Raw genomic sequence first — 19,974 nt, forward strand, 5'->3', positions numbered from 1 at the left:
GATAGATCATAACAAATGTTCGAAATAAAATAATAATTCATGATCAGAAGATAAATGGGCTATGAGAGAACTCACCGAACTCAATTAATAGATGATGAGAAAAGCGTGGTACTAACATTTATGTGTAGTTAATTAAAAAGTAGGTGTAATACCTACCTAGTGTTACTAATATTATAATCTTGAAAGTTTGTATGTATGGAAAGATGTATGGATGTTTGTTCTTCTTTCACGCAAAACCCATTGAACGGAATGAGACAAAACGTGGGACATACCTAGATGTTTATAACTAGGATTAACACATAGGATACTTAGGATAGTTTTTATGCCGATTTTATGTTCCCGTGGCATTATTTACAATTCGTTGCGGGCGGGCCTGCGGGCTACAACTAGTATCATACATAAGAAATGTAAACCCTGAAACTAGAATGTTCTTAAGTTGCTTTTGACTTAATTTAATATGAGCAGTAATCTAATATATAAAATTCCCGTGTCACGATGTTAGTTACCGTACTCCTCCGAAACCGTTCGAGCGATTTTTATGAAATTTTGTATACAAATTGGGTAGATCTGAGAATAGAACAACATCTATTTTTCATAACCCTAAGTGATAAGGGTTGCTCACACTAAAAAAAAATATTTTGTTTTTTGGACGAAATTGTGTTTTAATTTTTTTTATTATGTGGCATTAAAATACATACAACTAGAAAAAAAAAATATTCGGCAAAATAACGTTTGCTGGGTCAGCTAGTATACATATAATATTACGGTTACCATATTATTTAACTACTGTCTACGTCTACATCTACAATTCCACATCTCAATTCTCACCACTTAATTACTTTTGAGTCGACTTAAAAAAGGAGGAGGTTCTCAATTCTGCTGATATCTGTTCTTTTCTTATCGCTTAATGAAATTACAGTTCTTTTATACTTGGTTACTTTGCTAAGCACCAATAATATTCAAAAGCGAGTAGGTACTTAATGTTAAATACGGTAATTGTTAATTATGCTCCTTGCGTACTTAACTTTGATATTTTTAAGTTAAGCTTAGGTAAATAGAGACCTACCAAACCTTGCAAATGTCTGTTTCTATTTTTATTTTGCATTTTATTTCACACCTTTAGGAATAAATTGTACCAACTGCCGATAAAAAATACTACCAGTTTCTATGAAATCTTAGGTGATTTTTTTAAGTTATATGAACTTAATTCAGATTCATAGTAGATATACTTACTATAAACTGAGAGTAGGCAATGAATAGGTAACTTTCAAATGTGAAAACCAAAATTGTTACCTGGGTAGTACCAAGAACGAATCCTTTGCAAAAGCTTTTACGGTATACAAGCACACTAGAAACATGATTGGGCTGAGCCGCCGAACAACGTCTTGTCCGTCACGCATATGGTTGTATTTTGTACGCTAGCAGGCGGTATTTGTTTCGCGAGTGTGACACAGCAGCCGCCGCCGCCAGTGCCGCCACACAGCGTCGCACTATCCCGCGCCCTCCCTACTCCCTTCATCCATCAGTCAGTCACTCTACAGCACGCGCGGGGGACGGTCGCTCGTTTTCTCGCTTCGCCCAACATTCACGCGGACAACTGGGTCAAAGGCTTCGTGCTCAGATTGAATCCTTATACGTCCAGGATAGTGAACGATATCAGTGCAAGTGAAATAGAATTAAAGTTAGTGATATTATTAAATAAACTTGCGGCTCTTTTGAAGTGTACGGGATGCGTGCGTGAGCGCAGCGCATGACGTGCTACGAAACGTTGAGAGCTCCGGCACCCGCCGCGGACGCCCCCATGGCGCACCACTTCGTCAAGTGGTGGCGCAACAAGTTTAGAAATGGATACAAGAAATTTAGCAGTAAGTTGTCATAACTATGATGTTTCAGACTCCATACCTCACGTTCTAATACTTATGTAGCGTTTGCCAACTGATTATGTGTGCGTAGTTAGTTTATAGTGTACCTGCTAGTATTTTGTAAAGTAAAACAGACTTACAAGTCGATATTATAATGACATTTTAACTCGGGTTTTTGTTTAAGATCATGTAAGTGGGTTATAAGCGATCAAACCGTGTAAAAACAACACAAATAATGTGTGATACGAATAGCTAACTTCCTATTATGAAAACCGGTCAAGGGCGAGTTGAAATAGAGCAAGAAGGGTTCCATACTTTTTTGTTTACATTAACAATAACGTCGTCTATCGTTACATAATATGTTAAATAATGGATCTTTTGTAAAGAGTTGACTGAAGGTAATAGAAACAATGCACGAGTTATGTTTATGTGCAGTCACAGAGGTCATATACATGGAAATGTTGGGGTATTTGATGTCTCAAATTATATTCATTAACAATATAAGTTAACACTTAAATACAGGTTAGGTAGGTAAATACGTACCAGCGCTTTATTAGGAAATAAATACCTAGCAACGGGTCAGTAAGAACCGTCAAAGGTTGTCGGCAGTCAGCAAAAAATATGATCAGTAGGTAGTGTGAGTACGGCGGTGTTGGTAAAGCCGTGGAAGTTTTGTTCAGGTATTAGGTATTTATAGTTTAGGTACCTACTACTTAAATATATATTTTATTTCTAATAGACGTTTTTAAGTAGCAATAACTATAATGAATACCTACAGATAACTATCTATCAAACTTTCATACCTATTTAGACAAATGTTCGTCGTACATATTTACTAGACTAAAATAATAGTCACATTAAATAAATACTAAAATATTAAATAATACATCAATGAGTTATTTACGTCCATGTTGTATATATACCTAATGTAAAGGTTAAATACCTACCTATCGTACTTATGGATTTTACGATCTCGCACGATGTTATCGAAAGTCGGTGAGATCAAACGCGGCACGGCGCGCGGCGACGACCCGCCGACCGGGCGATTTGTTCGCGGCATGCATTAAATTAATATAAAAAAAAGGTAAATCAAATAATAGGACTCGTCTTCCGCTCTCTAGCACGGCCCACGTACTCACAGCCACGTTGCTAATAGTTTGTGTATAAAAACTAATATCGTATCATGTTGAAAGTATAGAAAATAGTGATTCTTGCACTGTTCACATCTACCTACCTCTCTGTATTTTCTACAAATATCACATAGTATTCTCACATTCTTACCTATCCTAATAACTCTGCTACAGCGATTTGTTTGATATTGAATATACAATAATAGTTTGTATTTGTTTGATACTAGCAGCGAATCTACCCGTGAACAAAATTAATAAATCCTTCATGATCTCGTAAACAAACAAAAAAAACTTTCAACTTCCACGATATATGCGCACCTTTTGAACTGATACTACATCAAAGCAAACAAATAAAAATAGCGCTTTGATCTTCTCCTGTTTAGTTACCAAATAGTGTGAGCTGAATACTTCATTTAGAAGACGTCTTTCATTTTAATAATCCCCCGCTGTATGTTCAAAGATCTAAACTAAAAGTTAATTTGTTAATAAAGAGTTGAGTGTAAACTGTAAACCATGTGTAAACTAGTTGGCTCATTTAAAAACTTCAAAGTGAATACAGCACAGCAGAGAGTAACTATTATTGTACTGCAACAGATATAATGGTACTGCTCGTACTAATTAAAACATTTAAATGTACTACTTATTATTCCTGTCACTCCTTTGATTTGTATTTATTTTAGACGAAAAAAAAATAACCATTCTCTTATGTAATTACTAGCGGAGCATCATTAATTGAGAGTAATGAAACAAATAATGAAAGTGTCAAAACGGTTATTGTAAATAAGCCTCATGGAAATGTAATAAGTTTGTAACTAAATTTATTAATCAGACATTTACAATTTATAAATTAGTTCCACTACCATTTTTTTAACAATGAATTCGAAATTATGCGATAGTATTAAGTTTTATTAAGTTCAGAAAGAGTAAAGCGCACGAAAAAAGTCTGCGATTTTCTATACGCCTGCTTGATATCCATGGATCTATGATAAAATAACACGGAGTTGAAAGTAAAAAAAAAAACAAATATACCGTTTCATAAGTTCTAAACAGTTCCGCTTTTAATTTTTGTCTTCATCTGATGACAGAATGATTTTGGGCAAAATGTACCTAATCATATTTTCTTCATATTTGGCCAGACACCAAAGTTTTAAAAATAGTGGGCTCTTCGAAATATAAACAACAAAAATGTATAATTTTGTCTTTATTACTTATACATTTTAGAATTGTCTTTCTTGCTATTATTAACCTCGTCTTTACGAAATTTTTCAAACGAAATCCTTTAAAAAAGGATGATAATTTAAATCTGTAAGAGATAATTTCATTGGCCCAAGGGCGAACATTGTAAGATAAATTTCCGCGGAATCGAAAGCTATTATTTAATTGGAGTAATGATGTTACCATCTGGATAATAACATACTGGAATACAATCCGGGACGCCAACAAATAATATCGACTATCTGCACTATCTTATGCTTTTATTTATATGGGCTAAAACTGAAACCGTTTTAGTGTACGAATAAGTATGTTCTTCTGTGAATTATATCCAACCCATAATTATTATCTATAAAAAATCTTGCAGTTAATAAATTTGCTAAATACATAGTTTATATTATGGCGTTTAAACCTCAAAGTTAGTCCGCTAATTGTACGCTTATGCAATTGGCAACAGGTTTAATAAAAAATAACTAAACTATCTTGATTATTATAAGTCAATAAATACCTTCAGTGCGGTTAGTATAAGAAAAAATCTTCAAGCTAACCAAAGGTTTGTTAGCTCGATAAAAGAAACGCCGCCTCTTTTGAGATAAATAACATTAGCGGCAGATGTGCGGTGCTACGGTGGATCCCAAACGATCTAAAGGCCGACCCACTCACAGGGCCTTCCAGGAAACGACTCAGCGCTCCCCGTAACCTTGTGTCGTTTGCTTCTCTCCGTAGTCGGTCCGCATCACACAAACTTTTTGAGTTCCGCCGACAAACTGTAGGATATTATTCTTTCTTTTTTTGGCATTGTATTACTCGCATTGTATTTCATTGCCAATGATTACAATGGTTAAAATAGCATGAAATGCGTGTTCGAAATAATACAAATTTTCAATTATTCTAAGGTTTCTACCTGTCGCTGGGTGGACCAAGCCACTGGCTATTGCACGTTGTTTATTATTCGTTACAAGTATTTTTATTTTGGAGTCGACGGACGTTGAGTGCCTTAATTTTTTTGTTTCTTTATTTGATCTATTAAATTGAGCACTGCGCAATTGTTTAGTTTACAACTGAGAAGTTGTATTTTTAGTTATTTGAGCGGGCAATTGTTAAGTAAAGCAGCTTCGGTCATCAGATAAATGTTAATCGTCATTATTAAATTATAATTAATGTTTTATTCGTTTCAAAAGGTAATATAAAACGAAATGAATGATATAACTATTCCTTTAATTTCCCCTCAATGTTATTTTTTTTATAATGATAACTTTACTCTACAAAGTTTTTTCGACTTGGGAAGAGGAGGTTGAGGTTTTCGGGTAGACGCTCACAATTGTCTAAGTCTCAAATAAGCAAACGCACGTTTAACACGGTCTTTGCCAGTGAAATAACCTTTTTATTTATTCACAAAATCTTGTTTTCCAGTTGGCACTGAGAGTGAGCGGACGGACACCGAGGAGTTGGTCGGACGAGCTGCCTCCCAGTGTTCAGCACCGCCCGACTTGTTACCAAGCGAGGCCCGAGCGTTACTGCGGCCGAGCACTCCACCAGCGCCACCACCGCGGACACATGAGCCCCCTCACAGACTACCATCACCACCCACCCCGGCGGCGGAAAACAATGATGATAAACCTAGATTAAGATTTGAGGTAATCAATCTTACAATACATTGAACACGTTATTAGTACACACAGCACGAATTGACGGAAGTCTATGTGTACAACACATCACTTTCCTAATATAGAATCTCTGCGACTGCTTTGTTGCCGTCTACTCATACATCTAAAAAATATACGCGTATTCAACTATTAGCATAATTTATTATAAAAAGTAGAAAAGTCTGAATATTACCAAAACTATAATGCCGAAATAATTTTACTCCAATTTTCATATGACTAAACGATAGTGGGAATTAGAAAGTGGCGATTAGTAGGTACCCAAGTCCTAACCAAGTCGTGACTAAAGATTTAATCAAATTCATGTCTCTATAATCTACATATCATGAATTCCTAGAGAATTCAAAATGCCGAGGCATTTTCTTTTTTGTTTTATTGTACTCAATATTACAAATGATTCTTTGAAGTTTAAACAAACTATGTACATAATTTACAATTTGATAAGTCATTACTATAACCTTATGTAACATCTATAAATAGGTAATTATTATTAACAATGCTGGACCTGTTTCTGACCTTGACAAACTTTTGCTTATTTTTATATGTAAGAAATTATCGGTTTATTCTAAACGCCAAAGAGTTAGCTTTTTAATTTAAAATATCCTGAAATTAATCAAGTCAAACCTTACTGTAAAACAAACAGCTCCTATTTAAAACATGATAACATGTTGTTTACAAATATAAAGGTATAAAGCGAGTGACTGGCTTTGCATACCTTAGGTATATATCTGGGTGATTTTAAAGGCATTGCTAGTTTCCTTTTAAAGCGTGAGATAAGGAGGACGCCCGCCTCTCCGTCCGCCACGCGCGTTATGTCCGGCGCCAATGGGTTATCTACTACAAAATAACCTTTCGACCGTAATCCAATAAGGAAACGGTATAAGGAACACTGATTACACTGAATACAAACTAGCTATCGCATAGATATCCTATTGTGAGCGGCCTGAAAGGGAGACGCCAATCACATCGAGCAATGACTTATTGAAAATGAAATCATTTACGTCTTCTGAGACAAACTATTTATGTTTTATGGACATGATTAGTAACTTATTGATGTTTTACTTTATAGGAACTAACGTGTGATGTCGAACTGCAGCACCCAGAGCCTTCTAAGCAACAACCGCTACAGTTCTCTTTTACACTTTACGATCTGGATGGACACGGTCGAATGACCAAGGACGTAAGTATTTGAATATTTTTAAATAAATTAAAATACTCTACACCTTCTTATATGAAGATTTTTTAACTATGCGCTATTCTTCACAGGATATAGCTGGCATCGTGTCAACAATATATGAATCTATAGGGAAATCTGTGACAGTGCCACACTATGGATCAAAAACAATTCAAGTAAGGTTAACAGTAGTACCAGAAGGCGGTAGTAGTAGAAACCACAGAGAAAGGCGAGAGGCACGAAGACGCCGGCGTAGAGAATGTTCATCAAATGCTAATACCGCCCCACCTAATTGTAATGATCTTAGTGAGGATGAGCAACGGGACAGACTGTCACCTGATGATGACGTGTCTTCAAAATCCTCGTGCTCGGGCGATAGAAGGCCAGCTCAAAGGCAAAATACCTTTGCTCAATCTCGAACACACCGCCAACCACGCAAAGAACATCGTGAACGTAAACATACCAAAAAGCGATCTGGAAGCCTACAGAGACGTGAATTACTAGAAATCATCCAAGCCAACATGGAGAAAAACCATCTGAGCTTTCAAGCTTCGAGGTATGTAAACTTTACTTGTACTTTACATAGTACTGTCATTATATTTGCCTCTCCCGCGGCTCTGCTCGTGTGTCATTCCAGCACCTTAGCTGTCGTTTTGCCAAAATTAATCAATTTAAGTATTATTTTGATACTTAAGTAATCTTAAAAAATACCGTTACCGAAATCGGTGTTGAAGATGATGAGATAATGATGAATCTTAAAAAGTAGTCATTCGTTCCGTACCTTTAACGAAAAACACGGAAGCCTGAAAACAAATAAACTCCTAAGATATTAAATGATGAAAAGCCAATTTAAGGCGTTAATGTCAAGGGCGTTGAGTATTGAAATTACTTGATCAAGGGGATAGGAACCCTATTTAAATCTGAGATTGATTTATATGATTCTTAATTATCATTTATCTTGTTACAGAAAGCCCTGCGAAACTGCTGGCAACGATGACGAAGTAATTAACAAATATCATAAACTCAGAAATAGATCTTACACGGTCAGTGATAAACCGATGAATGCATTCCAAAAAAAGAAATCTGAGAATTCGGGTAACGGATACTTGGATCTAGCAAGTGGCGGTGACTCGCACTTATGTAGGTACGACCGTTACCTGCACGCGGTGATATGTTCGTCAGCGCGGCATGCGAATACTGGGTACCATCAGAAGCAGTCGCAGGCGCCGCGGCCGCCGCGCGCGCCGCACGCCCACCACGGGCGCTCTCGGTCGCACGACTTACCCGCACAAGTCCACTCCACGCAACAACCTAGAGTATTACAAATTATATTCTTATAGAACTTAAGAAGGGGCATAGCCACTAACGGTTTTGTCCTTTTTTCTTGTTGACTGTTTGTGCGTGTCTTTGTGTTATGATTGTAATTAATTTGTTGAGTTACCAAGAATCATTCTGATAGCAACTTTATTGTTTAGCAAAGGGTGAAATTAAATTTTCAGAACAGTTGAAACACTATACCTTTATAACTTGTTCTATAGAATACAAAAGAATGTTCTAGCAATATCTCAGTGTTACAGATCTGCGATAAGAATGATTAATTTTATTTTTCAACTAGTGAACCTAATATGGTCACAGTCGCCAGGAAATTGACGATTATGGTGTTAGTACTTATGCGAGCAGTTTTGTTTCATATGTCACACTAATATTATTAGCTTGTTAAGTGACATGCACACGGCCTTAAAGTTCCATTTGTGAAAGTGCCTTTACTTGGTAACAATGATGTTAGTGAATCTGAGGTGGCAAGTTCAAGATGTAATGTATACTGATAGGTGATAATGCTCAGTAGACTATGTACCTTTAATTACAAGACTCAAATAAGAGTTTCATAGACTGATTTTAGTTTTAAGTGTTAGGTACTTCAGATATCATAGTTTATAAACGTTGTTATGTGGAACACTCATGTACATTAACAAAAAAAAAACAATACAAAAGGAAAAAATAAACTACAGCAATCATAAGATATTCCCAGTACCCTCTAACAAAGTTAAAATTCAACGAAGCCCCATCTCATTACCAATATCAGTATTTGTTATTTTAAGTTTATGAATGGAAGAATCTCTATGTTTTATCTACCTCTATTTTGCTTTCATAATATATTTATAACTTATTGTGGATGGCTTAATTGTAATGTTAATTTAAAATAAGCAGGTAGGTTTTGTGATAATTTTATAAGTAAAAAATTGTATGTAATGAATTCCAACTGAAAATTGATGATCAGTTGTCAATGTACAATGTGTACAAAGTGCTCTATCTTGTCAAAAATATTTATTGTCAAATATAATCATGAGAAATTACAATGTTTATTACTTGGTCCTCATCTTCCGAAGCGTTTTGGTCGAATACTGAACCAAAGCACCACAACAATCATTATCACAGCTGTTACTGCTATAGTCGTCTCCTTAGGCAGTCCACACTTGTTTACTGAATAACTACTGGGTGTTATTGTCACCTAAAATTATATTCTATATTTAGTGATGAAGTACAACACATATAACAATTTCGTCAGATTGGTGGTATTTACTTACCAACATATACTTCGGGTCGGGTCTATTTCTCCATGAGAAAGAAGGAACTGAATATTCATAAAAATTAAGTGGAAGACTTGAAGATTCTGAAGTCCGATATTCATGATGCTGTAAACAACCATGATGCGTATGACCACCAAATACTACTCTTGGCTTGAGCCTTGAAACAAGATAATCAGTGGCTTCTTTCGATAAGGCGTCTATTTTTAACCGAAACGGCTTATTTCGTATTGACAATGGAGGTGCATCTGGCTCAGTACATGTTTCATCAGATTTTCTGTACAATGGAAAATGCTGAAAAAATAAAATAGTTTGAAAAAGAATAATAAATTAATATTTTATTACAATTATACATATTGACAACTCGAATGACTTACCTGCATAAGTATGGGCCTGCTGTATCTAACTTTCTTGATACCTTCATAGCAAAAGTCAGGATTTTCCGAACATTTTAATACACCTGGAAAGAACATTTTAAACACATAATACTGTAAAATTCGTCACTCCCACTGGAAACCTCTTCCAGGGATGTATCTTCAACATATCTAGTAGTTCTAGAATAAAATATACAATTACCACCAACTTTAATAATTTCATTTCTAGCCTTGGTGCATAAACTGCAGGAGTCTCCTTCCATGGCCATAGAATTAATCATAACAAAATGGCTATCTTTCAATGTTATAAACTGGACAGCCGTTGAATTCAGTTGTTTAGTGAACCTTCTATCCGAACCCATCCTTATGCTAAAAAGGAAAATAATAATGTATTTTTTAGTATTCTGCAAACCAATACTAGATGTGTTCAGCTAAACTCAAATAGAAACAAATATGTTCATTTGTAAAAAAAATGTGTATAAAAAATACTTACTTATTATGAAACCCAATATCATGGTTTCCGGCTACAACGTACATCAGTGTTTCATCAGGTATGGGAAACAATCTGTGGAAGCGATCCACATAATCTTTGAATTGGATGTCATTACTCCACTCTCCTTCATCAAAGAGATCCCCTGAAACCGATAATAAATAATAAAACAAACTACATTCAGGTAAAGATCAAGGTAGGTCCCGAACAAATATTGTAACTTTCTCTCTGCACATTTCATTCACTTATTGATATTGACTTCCAAATTTAGTATCCACTTTATAAAACAACGAAATAATAAATTAAACTCACCTAATACAAATACAACATCAGGCTTGTGTATCATCATAATAGCTTCAAATGCTTGATGCATTTGCCACTCTCGTCTCCATTTGTCAAGCCAGTGACCTTTTCTTGGTCCAAGTAAATGGGTGTCAGCCAAGATAAATGCTTTGAGCACTTCACTATCATTGTGTGGTTGTTCAATAGTTGGCCAAGAACACTGTAAATATGCTGTTAGTAGAAATTGGTACAATAAAAAGGAACAAAAAAATCCAGAAACAACTTATGTGGATATAACCAAAAATTATACGAAAATATTAAAAATTACCTGTCCGGCCACAACATAATAGACGAGAAACTCACAATAAATAAATGTAAACAATAAACCCAAAACAAATATCAACAACTTCTTCGTAACTCTACGCATCGTGTTAACTGTTTACTATCATATTAATAATGAACTAGAAACATGAAAATATAGTCTACCTTAGTGCCATTTTATCTTATCAATAGCCGCAGTACGTAACTTATAGATTTGGCTGACCGTTACGTTACCTACTTCACCCACTGCACTAACTAAAGCAAGACGTAATCTGTCAAATCGAATAAAACCTACATTTTAATGAATGCACTCGAAACTATGATACGCTTCTTTTTTATCTGTACGCGGTGGTTGCCGTGTGAGGGTGAGCCATAGGGCACACCGCACAGGGTACTTTTATATGTCTACTGAACCACTGGACTCCACGCTCCAAGGCCAGGTACACAGAATGTAATGATTGTTTAACTTGAAATAAAAACAAAATTAATTTATGTTAGCCTCGTTTATTATAGAAAAATTTACAAATACTGGAATTGATTCATAATTATTTACAATTGTATGTCATAAGCAGAAAATAGAGAGCTAAAAGCTTAAAAACTTATAAAATGTTGCAATAATTAGTATGGTTCAATCATCAAATTATCACAGTTTACTGGTATAATACGACAGAGGTTAAAACACATTATGCTGTTATTAATTTCATTAAAATCACAATAAAAAAACCGTTGTTGTGACACTTTGCCCACCCCTGTAAAATGATTGTGATTATATAGGCGGCGTCTTTGTACTTTATGGGTAATCAAATAAATAATAGTAGAATATTTGGTATCATAATACTTCATCAATTTTTGAACTTTTGGTAGGTAGTTACTTAAAATAAATTGAATTCATAACGATTTAGGTGTTAACAGGTTATTCACGAACATTCATTCGGACTTGCATAACTAAGTAAGTAAGCATACTAGTCTAAGAAGCCCTTGTAGTGACCTGAGATGAGAGATGAGAAAAAATAATCGTAATAAATTGTTAACACATAAAAAACTTAAATTACAGTAAATACTAAAAGATTATATACATTAAGTAGAATTCTCAGCCCGCGAAAATTATTTATTCATACGTAGTTTTTCAATTTTGAGAGCTGAGCTCCAAATTGCAACAGAATTTAGAAGGTTTGCATTAGCTCACCCTAAAAGATTAATGAATTCGGAAAGTTAGTTCGATAAAGTTGAACTTACAGAACCACAGCAGTGATAACGAGAAAATGGTCATTTTCTTAATCTGTCCAATTTCGTAACAGTTTTTGTTATAACTTCATAAGGTATAGGTAAGTAGTAGTAATTTTAAGCTCGTAAATAATACAAACTAAATTAATTTTAAATGAAGCGTGTATAAGAACTAGGCAAAAAAATAATAATTCATAGACAAAAAAGACTATTCAGCACTTAACAGTAAGTATTATAATGCTAACATAAAATTAAACACAGTTTAGAACTTAAGACTTACCATAGAACTTACTATTCAATAAAAATATTAATAGGTTTACATTAATTTTAGCCTTTCCAAACATATCCATAACTGCACATCCTTCATATTGTTTTTGTAATAAGTCTTGGATGTCTACTTCAATAGTTTCCATCTCAACACCCATGAATTTACCTCTTATTGTAAAAACGCCATTGTGGTCTGTCGGTGTGATGTCAAATTGTACATTTTTGAATTGAGAATGTGACAATCCATCTATTTCGAGAAGAACTCCTCTCTCCATCAATTTAGCGCCAGAATACTTCACAGTCAGTTTAGACTTCAATTTCTGCATATCTTTTCCAGATCGTCTTAAGCATGCGTGAACACTTCTGCAAAAGAAATATCATTTCAATATTTGCAGAAAAAAATGCAATATGAGTGTTGTTATTTCTATTACTCAATTACTTACTTTTTTCCAGTGTGAAGATTAGCAAGACATGACTTTATGTATTGATCATAAGATTTACACTTCTCTTCATAGTACTTGGTTTTTTCTTGAAGACTTTGCTTCGTGCGCGTGAGTGTAGCCAAAGCTCGCCTTTGGGCTTGTCTGTATTTTCCCTTATTGCACAAATCTAGAGCTATTGAAGTCACTAATGCTTGGTAGCCGTCTTCTCGGGTCACATATCCCTCATCTTCAAGCATTTGTAGGTTTTTGCGCAACTTTGCTATATGCTCTCGTAATGTCATTACTTCGTCTTGCCGGGCCTGACCCGAATAAATACGTCTTTGTATTCTTTCAGCGTACTGCTCTTGTTGCGCTTTAGTTGTACCAATACATAGAGCCTCCAAAAGATGTTCACCTAAAAAATTACATGTTGACTTTAGAATTCGTTATGAAGAGGCATAATTTATTTCTTCAAGTAAAGGAACTAACCGTTTAAAAATGGTATAATAGAGACACATAACTCCTTAGTTTTAATAAACAATTTGTTTAAGTCTGTCATGTCGTCAGATGGCGCCTGGAACTTGTTTGTGAGCGCCAAGCACACCTCTAGCCTCGCATTCTCTTCAGTAGTGTCTCCTATTTGCTAAAAATAAAAGTACATTGAAATGCCAGAGGTCTTTGTTATAAATAAAAGACAGGTTTTTTTTGTTTTGAACTTACTGTATCAACATCTCTGGATGCAAGTTGTGCAACTGAAGGCACATCTCCTAGGTCGTCCAACAATTCGTTGAGTCTATCTCGAGGATCAGGGGCTATTATGTCTTGATATTCTATGAGCAGTGCATGAGTATCCACTATTTCCTATGAAATACCAATTTTATAACACACAGTACACACACATACTTTCAAATGTAAAAGCGCTCCTTTATTTGACGTCGGCATCGCGAGGTTCAGCTCGTATCCGACTTTTGCTCATTTGTGTGTATACACGGGCGCGGAACCTCACGATACCAACTTACTTTGTTAAGTATTTTTTCTATTATTTATACTTGTTTTATAATGAATACCTGAACAGTTATATAAATGTGTGGGTGGTGAAGCATCGTGGCCTCAGTGTACTCATCAACAGCGAAATACTCCTCGAGAGTAGGACCTCGACAACACCGCCGGAATAGTTCCTTCATTTTCTCGTGGCATTCGACAATAAATGGATTTAGGCAACGCAAATGACTAGATTCTTCACCAAACTAAAACAGATAAATCAATTGATAACAACAGCCATTTTGCAAAAGTCTATCAACAAATTTTAAAATTGTTTTAAACTGCTTTGTCCTGAAAATATATTGACTTACCCCTTTCTTAGCAGCAGAGAAATGAAGAATTTTCGCGACCGAAGCCAGGTTCTTGCGCTGATCCGTCGTGAGTCCAGTGCCATTCGGTAAATTGATAATGTGGAAAGCATCTGGAGCTACTATGGCAGCATTTAGAAACTGGTAGTATACAAGATTCCCTATAACCTGAAAAAAAAAACAAAATTCAGCTTTTTTATATGAACATAATGCAGGGTGGAGACAATTTTCAGTTTTATTGTAGATTCAGTCATTTCAGGTTCATGGTATTTGTAAAAAGCAAAATATCGTACTTTTAAAATATCCTTCTCAGGTGTGTAGGGGAATTTCGATGTAAGGGCTCTATGTAAAACCCGAGCCATGTAAGTAATACAGAATGGTAACAGTTCAGTTGAGCCTATAATTTGATCTAGGAACATGGTCACAATCGTCTTGAGCTGAGACAGAGCCTTTTCCAACCGTGTTTTTACTTCAGGATATGTTAGAGCTTCTTCTTGAGTTACTGTATAAGGCAGTTTCCTGAAACAATGCAAACATACATATGATGTCACCAGTTGTACTTAAAATTGCGTTTCTAGGATCTAAGTTTGCCATGATACAGATGTTACAGATGAACTACACAAGGGAAATTAGAAATAAAATAATTGTTAATTGACAATAATTACAAAGAGTTTACTTACGATATTTGTCCCGTTTTCATTTCAGTTTCGTTTCTCCATGCTTTATAAATTTCTACAGGACCTGTTTCTATGTTCAGATCCCTATCTTGCAACATTTTGTTAACAAGAGGGCCAATTATAGTTTGTAAGCTATTCAATCCTGACAATTGTCTAGAAAGGCTTACAGCCATTTTCAACACCAATGGCGTCGCTGCTATTATGTCAATGGGTTTCACAACTTTGCAACTTATTTCCTCTTCAAGAGTAAATCTAAATAATTTAAGCAGCAAATATTCGTCCCTCGCGTATGCACCAAAGTTGTATAAACTTAATACTACATTTTGTAGAAAGAAATTCGTTTTGTTTTGTGGTATACAAAACAAGAGCTTTGATAAGTAAGTTGGATTAGTTTGTAACTCGTAAAACAGGTGTTGGTACCCATCTAGTAGTCTTTTACTTTCTTTGGTGAGTGACTTTAACCCTTTGACCGCTGTTGAAACAGTCAGTAAGGACCCTTTACCATCAGACCGTTTTTCTAAAACAAGCTTAGTCATAGAGTTATGTTTGACCAAATTGTTTAACTTTAAACCATGAGCAGCTACTTCTTGCAAAGCGATACGATTTTGTACTAGGAGTCCAATTTTGAGATCCATATTGTCCAAGAGTTTAGACAACTCTTGATTTTTTCTTATTGACTGGACAACTTCTGACTTTAGTGATTGTAATTCTATTTCTCGGTCATAATCCTCGGTCGAAAAGTCTAACATGGGTATGAATTTCTTTACAACTTTCAGTGGTGGATTGGATGAGTAAAACAAAGCGGTAAACGCTTCCCGTGCTCGGCGCCCTCTCCAAAGAGCTTGAATTTTAATAATTTTCTGCTCCTGAAAATAAATCAAATAAAGATTATAACTGCCGTTTGCACTTAATTCATAAGCAAAATAACTATTACACAAATAAATTCCCTACCTGAACTTTATACCATAACATCGGATTTTCCTTCCTCTCCCTTTTTAATTTTGCCTCTATCGCCTTCATCTTAATTAAAGTGCCATACTTCTTTTCAATAGAAACTTTCCTCCACCATGCTTGTATCTTCACTATATATCTTTCATTGTCTTTATAAAGCTTAAGTCGGTCCCTAATTGTTTTCCTAACTAAGTATCCCCTACTGTAAGCTTGAATTTTCACGATAGTTTTTTCGAAAATCATCTGCATGTATTTATTGACATGGTGCTTATTAGTTTTGTCAATAAGAACATTAATGTCCTTTCTAGTCAAGTAACGGGCGTAAGGAACAAAATCTTTAGGCGTGGACCAAGAGTATGTATATGATTCTACATCAATGTAAACAGTATTGCCTGCATTTGTATGGCACACAATCCAAGGACAAATATGATGACCTCTCTTTTTTAATGCTTTAGAGAACATTTGAAAATAGATATCTTTGCAGGAGCTTTCGATCATTCCTGAAGCAGACAGAGCAGGTTGCATTAGAGCTTCCCAAAACTCGTCTACATTATTTTTCATCACTGCTAAGTTTAACTGAACTAATGATTCAGTGAGTTCCTTCACACTATGAGATTCAGAATTGACTTCATTGATAGTTTCAACAATATCATCAAACCAAAGATTTTGAGATTCCTTATGAACTAATACTTTTTTAAGCATACGTAAATAAAGATGACTTTCTTCCTTATGTAATGGTGCAGACAATTTTAAGGATGAGTGTTTTAACAAGATCATCAGAGTATCTGCATCTTCTTCGGTAACTGCCTTATTGATATGCTCTATTACTGTCACCACTGTAATTAAAAAGATAATTGTATGTTAATGTTTACCGATTCCTAAAATACAAAACTATCTATTTCGTTTAAAATCTCAATCAGTGAGACTTTTTTGATGAAACTTGCAACAAGAGCAACTAAGATATTAAAAGGAAGGGGAATATACTCACATTCATCATTATCATCATCTTTTATGTTGACCATGTCTATTGAGTCTCTAATGTCGTCAAGGGTTAGTAATGAGCAGGCACATTGCTCTCTTATTTTCACTTGTAAAGCAGTAGCCAAAGCAGACAAGTAACGGCGGCGACAATGAGGTCGTAATCCTTCGAGATGCAATTGTTTCGAGTTGAGACGGTTCCATACAGCGGCGTCATCACCACGGTCAACCGCTTCAGATATGGATGCAATAGCTAATAGATAGGAAACAGATGATGCAATCTCACTCTCATTTAAATTCTTCTCCAATTCATATTTTTCCAACTTCATCTCTTCGTACAGAAGTGGTACAGCATACTTCTCAACTTTGAAGTTCAATTCTAAATTTGGGTTATTTAAAGCCTCATATAAATCTTCTGGAGTTCCCTCATCTAAAGCTCTGTTCACATCATTTATTGCAGTCTTATGATCTGTATGTTCAAGTGACTTCCGATTACCTTCATTAATAATGTTTTGGAATATTTTATGCCAATTTGTGACACTCTCTACATCAACATCTTTATTGCAGTCAATAATTTCTTTGACAACATCACAGTAGAAGTCAAGATTTTTGGGATTATAATTTTTTGTTATCACCCAATCTTCATTGAAAATTTTATCCAAGGTGTTGATATCACCATTCTGTGAGGCGGAGCATATCTTTTTCCAAGAATATTTGTAATTTACTGCTGTAATGTGTCCCTGTATTTCTACAAGGGTAAGCAGTTCGTCATATTCATCCGGGACATAGCTATCATTAAGAGAGTGGTTCTGAGCAGTTTGCACCTTGTCATGCTTTGCAGCTTTCAATACTTTTCTGTACTCATCTATTAGCCTGTTCTGCACATGTTTTAGTTTTAAATGGGGGTTGAGTAAAGCTGAAGTTATTGATTTATCTTTGTCCAGTAAGTTGTTCAGCTCTACAATACATTTGTGTAAGGCCGCACTATCATCACTACTATTGTTTTTTGATAATAGGCCCCCAATCTTTTGAAACATTGGTAGTGGATGTTCACATTTTTGTAAATCTTTTGAAACTGAATCTAGTTCTTCATCTAATAAAAAGAGAGATAAATATTAATAGGGGATACATGATACAATTATCAATAAATGGGTAAAATAAAATTTAAAACAAATTTTACCTGTGAAAATAGCTTTCCCGAAAACATCATGTATAAGGGGAGCTTTTCCTAGTTTAAACAAATGTGAACTCAGTGCATGGATGCAGTATATGACTCTTGGCATATTTTTTTTATCATAAATATCAGTTGTTTCAGGTTGAAAAGTCTGAAAAATGTATAATAAGAAATTCATAACATAAGGAGAAGGAAGAAGGTCTTACTTCAAATATTAATAATATTAAAATAAACCTACCACTGGCAGCTCAGTCTGTTTAAGAACTTGTAAAAATTTATTGATGTTGTCAGTGTGTTTAAATTGCAGACCCATAAACTGAAACAAAAAGTTAATAAGGTCATTAAAATATATTATTTAACAACCGATAAAAAATCATTTCATATTCTTGAATCTATTCATGAAATTGGAAGAAAGTGGAAAACATAGATTGTATATCCTCAAAAATAGCATAGCAATAGCAAAAGCTGCATATACTACATAGTAGGTAATAACATTAGTAAATGATAAATTTGTCATATCTAATTACAACACAAAAAAAAAGATCTCATTATTTAATTAAGTATTTGTATGATTCAGATGTGGTTATTTGTTCTGCAAGAGCCGTTACACATGTTTTAATTATATGTCTTCAGTATAATTTCTTTAGACAATATTTTCAACTCATGCAGTAAATAAATGCCTTAAGTTTAGTTATGCATGCAATTCATTCTGGTGCCACAATCTAGTCTTTTAAATGTCTTTATTTAAAGTATGTGAATATTATTCAGCGAATTTTACCTTGTACCGTTTTTGATCTATGTCATAAATTTTATTGATAGGAAGTAAATCAGGGGAAATAAAATTCCCAAGTTTCGCCAAGTAGACGCCGTTACGCAAACATTCCTCAAACTCAGTTGCTGGGGGCAATTTTTCTCTTAAACATGCTTCCAGCCAAGTCTTAGCTTCTTCTAACCGACAAAGGTACTCATAAGCAATAGTTCTTTGTCTTATCGTGTCCATTTCCTGTCCAGTCTTGCGGATATCTGAATCACCTAGCAAAAGAAATAAACAGTTATTTTATAGTTTGGCTTATGAAACAATATTGAAAAACAAGTATTGGTTTGAACTTTTAAAGTTGCACTTACAGTCGTCGATTTTTCCAATTCGTATTTCATCTGTGTCTTTCCCCATGGTTGTAAATATTTCAGAGTTGGGAAAAAAATCATTTAAACAACTCAGCTAATCTAAATTTATAGCTGATATTATATTAACATAAGTTTTTTTAAATTTATTACCACAATATTACTGATAAGACACTTGTAAATACAACACAACTTTCGGTTAAATTTTTCTTTGATTTGAAGTGCGAGACGTTAAATCATAGACAACAAAAAAAAACCATAGCCATAATATGAGTGTGCCATGAAATAAAAAATGGTTTTAGTATTACGCTTCCGCAACTCAAGATACTTCAGAGCATTTCGTAATGAAAAAGTCGCGCTGGAGAACGTATGGAGAAGCCTATGTCCAGCAAAAGGCTGAGATGATGATAAATGAAAAAGAGTATGAGAATTACGAATGTCTTCATTAGGCGCCTTTCTATTTCGAAAGCAACTAACATTTTTATCCTAACCATAATCGCATAATCTGTCATGTTAATTGCGTAAATAAACTAATTGAAAGAAACTCAATAAACAAAATTGTTGCGGGTAGAATTTTCAGCCAATATGAAAATGCCTATAAATAAAGATTAAGATAAATAATTATTTTTATAAATATCGCGATAGTACTAAGCAGATATTTGTAATTATTCATAATAATTATTATTACCAGTCTGGGAATGTCTTCTTCCATTTGT

At 34.7% G+C, this 19,974-nt stretch overlaps 3 protein-coding genes and 1 long non-coding RNA gene across 6 annotated transcripts; 1 reads left to right on the forward strand and 3 right to left on the reverse strand.

Annotated features, from left to right (window-relative positions):
* The first annotated feature begins 751 nt into the window (after positions 1-751).
* On the forward strand, positions 752-9,399 carry LOC113496367 (protein naked cuticle homolog). Its single transcript, XM_026875553.1, has 5 exons — positions 752-1,865; positions 5,618-5,841; positions 6,938-7,048; positions 7,135-7,598; positions 8,010-9,399. The coding sequence occupies exons 1-5, from the start codon at positions 1,751-1,753 to the stop codon at positions 8,380-8,382; spliced, it is 1,287 nt and encodes a 428-aa protein (XP_026731354.1). The 5' UTR covers positions 752-1,750; the 3' UTR covers positions 8,383-9,399.
* LOC113496369 lies at positions 5,556-6,952 on the reverse strand. The gene is made up of 2 exons (XR_003400805.1): positions 6,584-6,952; positions 5,556-5,824 (listed from the first exon to the last, which is right to left on the reverse strand). It is a non-coding gene; the product is annotated as an uncharacterized LOC113496369 (long non-coding RNA).
* On the reverse strand, positions 8,290-11,253 carry LOC113496368 (metallophosphoesterase 1-like). 3 transcript variants are annotated; one of them, XM_026875554.1, is made up of 8 exons: positions 11,102-11,253; positions 10,804-10,993; positions 10,495-10,636; positions 10,204-10,370; positions 10,005-10,087; positions 9,628-9,921; positions 9,410-9,551; positions 8,290-8,353 (listed from the first exon to the last, which is right to left on the reverse strand). In XM_026875554.1, the coding sequence occupies exons 1-7, from the start codon at positions 11,198-11,200 to the stop codon at positions 9,417-9,419; spliced, it is 1,110 nt and encodes a 369-aa protein (XP_026731355.1). In that variant the 5' UTR covers positions 11,201-11,253; the 3' UTR covers positions 8,290-8,353; positions 9,410-9,416. The 3 variants fall into 3 exon arrangements, with proteins under 3 accessions (XP_026731355.1, XP_026731356.1, XP_026731357.1); XM_026875555.1 differs by lacking the exon at positions 8,290-8,353 and having other exon boundaries at positions 9,349-9,551; XM_026875556.1 differs by lacking the exon at positions 8,290-8,353 and having other exon boundaries at positions 9,485-9,564.
* Positions 11,254-11,582: 329 nt separating this feature from the next.
* LOC113496366 (ras GTPase-activating-like protein IQGAP1) lies at positions 11,583-19,456 on the reverse strand. Its single transcript, XM_026875552.1, has 14 exons — positions 19,262-19,456; positions 18,915-19,168; positions 18,375-18,452; positions 18,143-18,287; positions 16,973-18,055; positions 15,985-16,820; positions 15,037-15,899; positions 14,650-14,875; positions 14,360-14,524; positions 14,075-14,254; positions 13,728-13,868; positions 13,497-13,650; positions 13,029-13,422; positions 11,583-12,948 (listed from the first exon to the last, which is right to left on the reverse strand). The coding sequence occupies exons 1-14, from the start codon at positions 19,305-19,307 to the stop codon at positions 12,588-12,590; spliced, it is 4,926 nt and encodes a 1,641-aa protein (XP_026731353.1). The 5' UTR covers positions 19,308-19,456; the 3' UTR covers positions 11,583-12,587.
* Positions 19,457-19,974: the final 518 nt, after the last annotated feature.

This window comes from Trichoplusia ni, chromosome 8 (assembly GCF_003590095.1).
Source record: "Trichoplusia ni isolate ovarian cell line Hi5 chromosome 8, tn1, whole genome shotgun sequence".
NCBI lineage: Eukaryota > Metazoa > Arthropoda > Insecta > Lepidoptera > Noctuidae > Trichoplusia > Trichoplusia ni.

Excerpts from the sequence above, each read along its gene's own strand:
- LOC113496367 (XM_026875553.1), top strand. The coding sequence starts at position 1,751 with ATGACGTGCTACGAAACGTTGAGAGCTCCGGCACCCGCCGCGGACGCC. Across the intron at positions 1,866-5,617 it reads TGGATACAAGAAATTTAGCA|TTGGCACTGAGAGTGAGCGG; the intron begins GTAAGTTGTCAT and ends CTTGTTTTCCAG. Across the intron at positions 7,599-8,009 it reads CTGAGCTTTCAAGCTTCGAG|AAAGCCCTGCGAAACTGCTG; the intron begins GTATGTAAACTT and ends ATCTTGTTACAG.
- LOC113496368 (XM_026875554.1), bottom strand. The coding sequence starts at position 11,200 with ATGCGTAGAGTTACGAAGAAGTTGTTGATATTTGTTTTGGGTTTATTG. Across the intron at positions 10,088-10,203 it reads TGAAATTATTAAAGTTGGTG|GTGTATTAAAATGTTCGGAA; the intron begins GTAATTGTATAT and ends TGTTCTTTCCAG. Across the intron at positions 9,922-10,004 it reads GCAGGCCCATACTTATGCAG|CATTTTCCATTGTACAGAAA; the intron begins GTAAGTCATTCG and ends TTATTTTTTCAG.
- LOC113496366 (XM_026875552.1), bottom strand. The coding sequence starts at position 19,307 with ATGGGGAAAGACACAGATGAAATACGAATTGGAAAAATCGACGACT. Across the intron at positions 18,453-18,914 it reads TAGATCAAAAACGGTACAAG|TTTATGGGTCTGCAATTTAA; the intron begins GTAAAATTCGCT and ends TTTTTGTTTCAG. Across the intron at positions 13,423-13,496 it reads TATTATACCATTTTTAAACG|GTGAACATCTTTTGGAGGCT; the intron begins GTTAGTTCCTTT and ends GTAATTTTTTAG.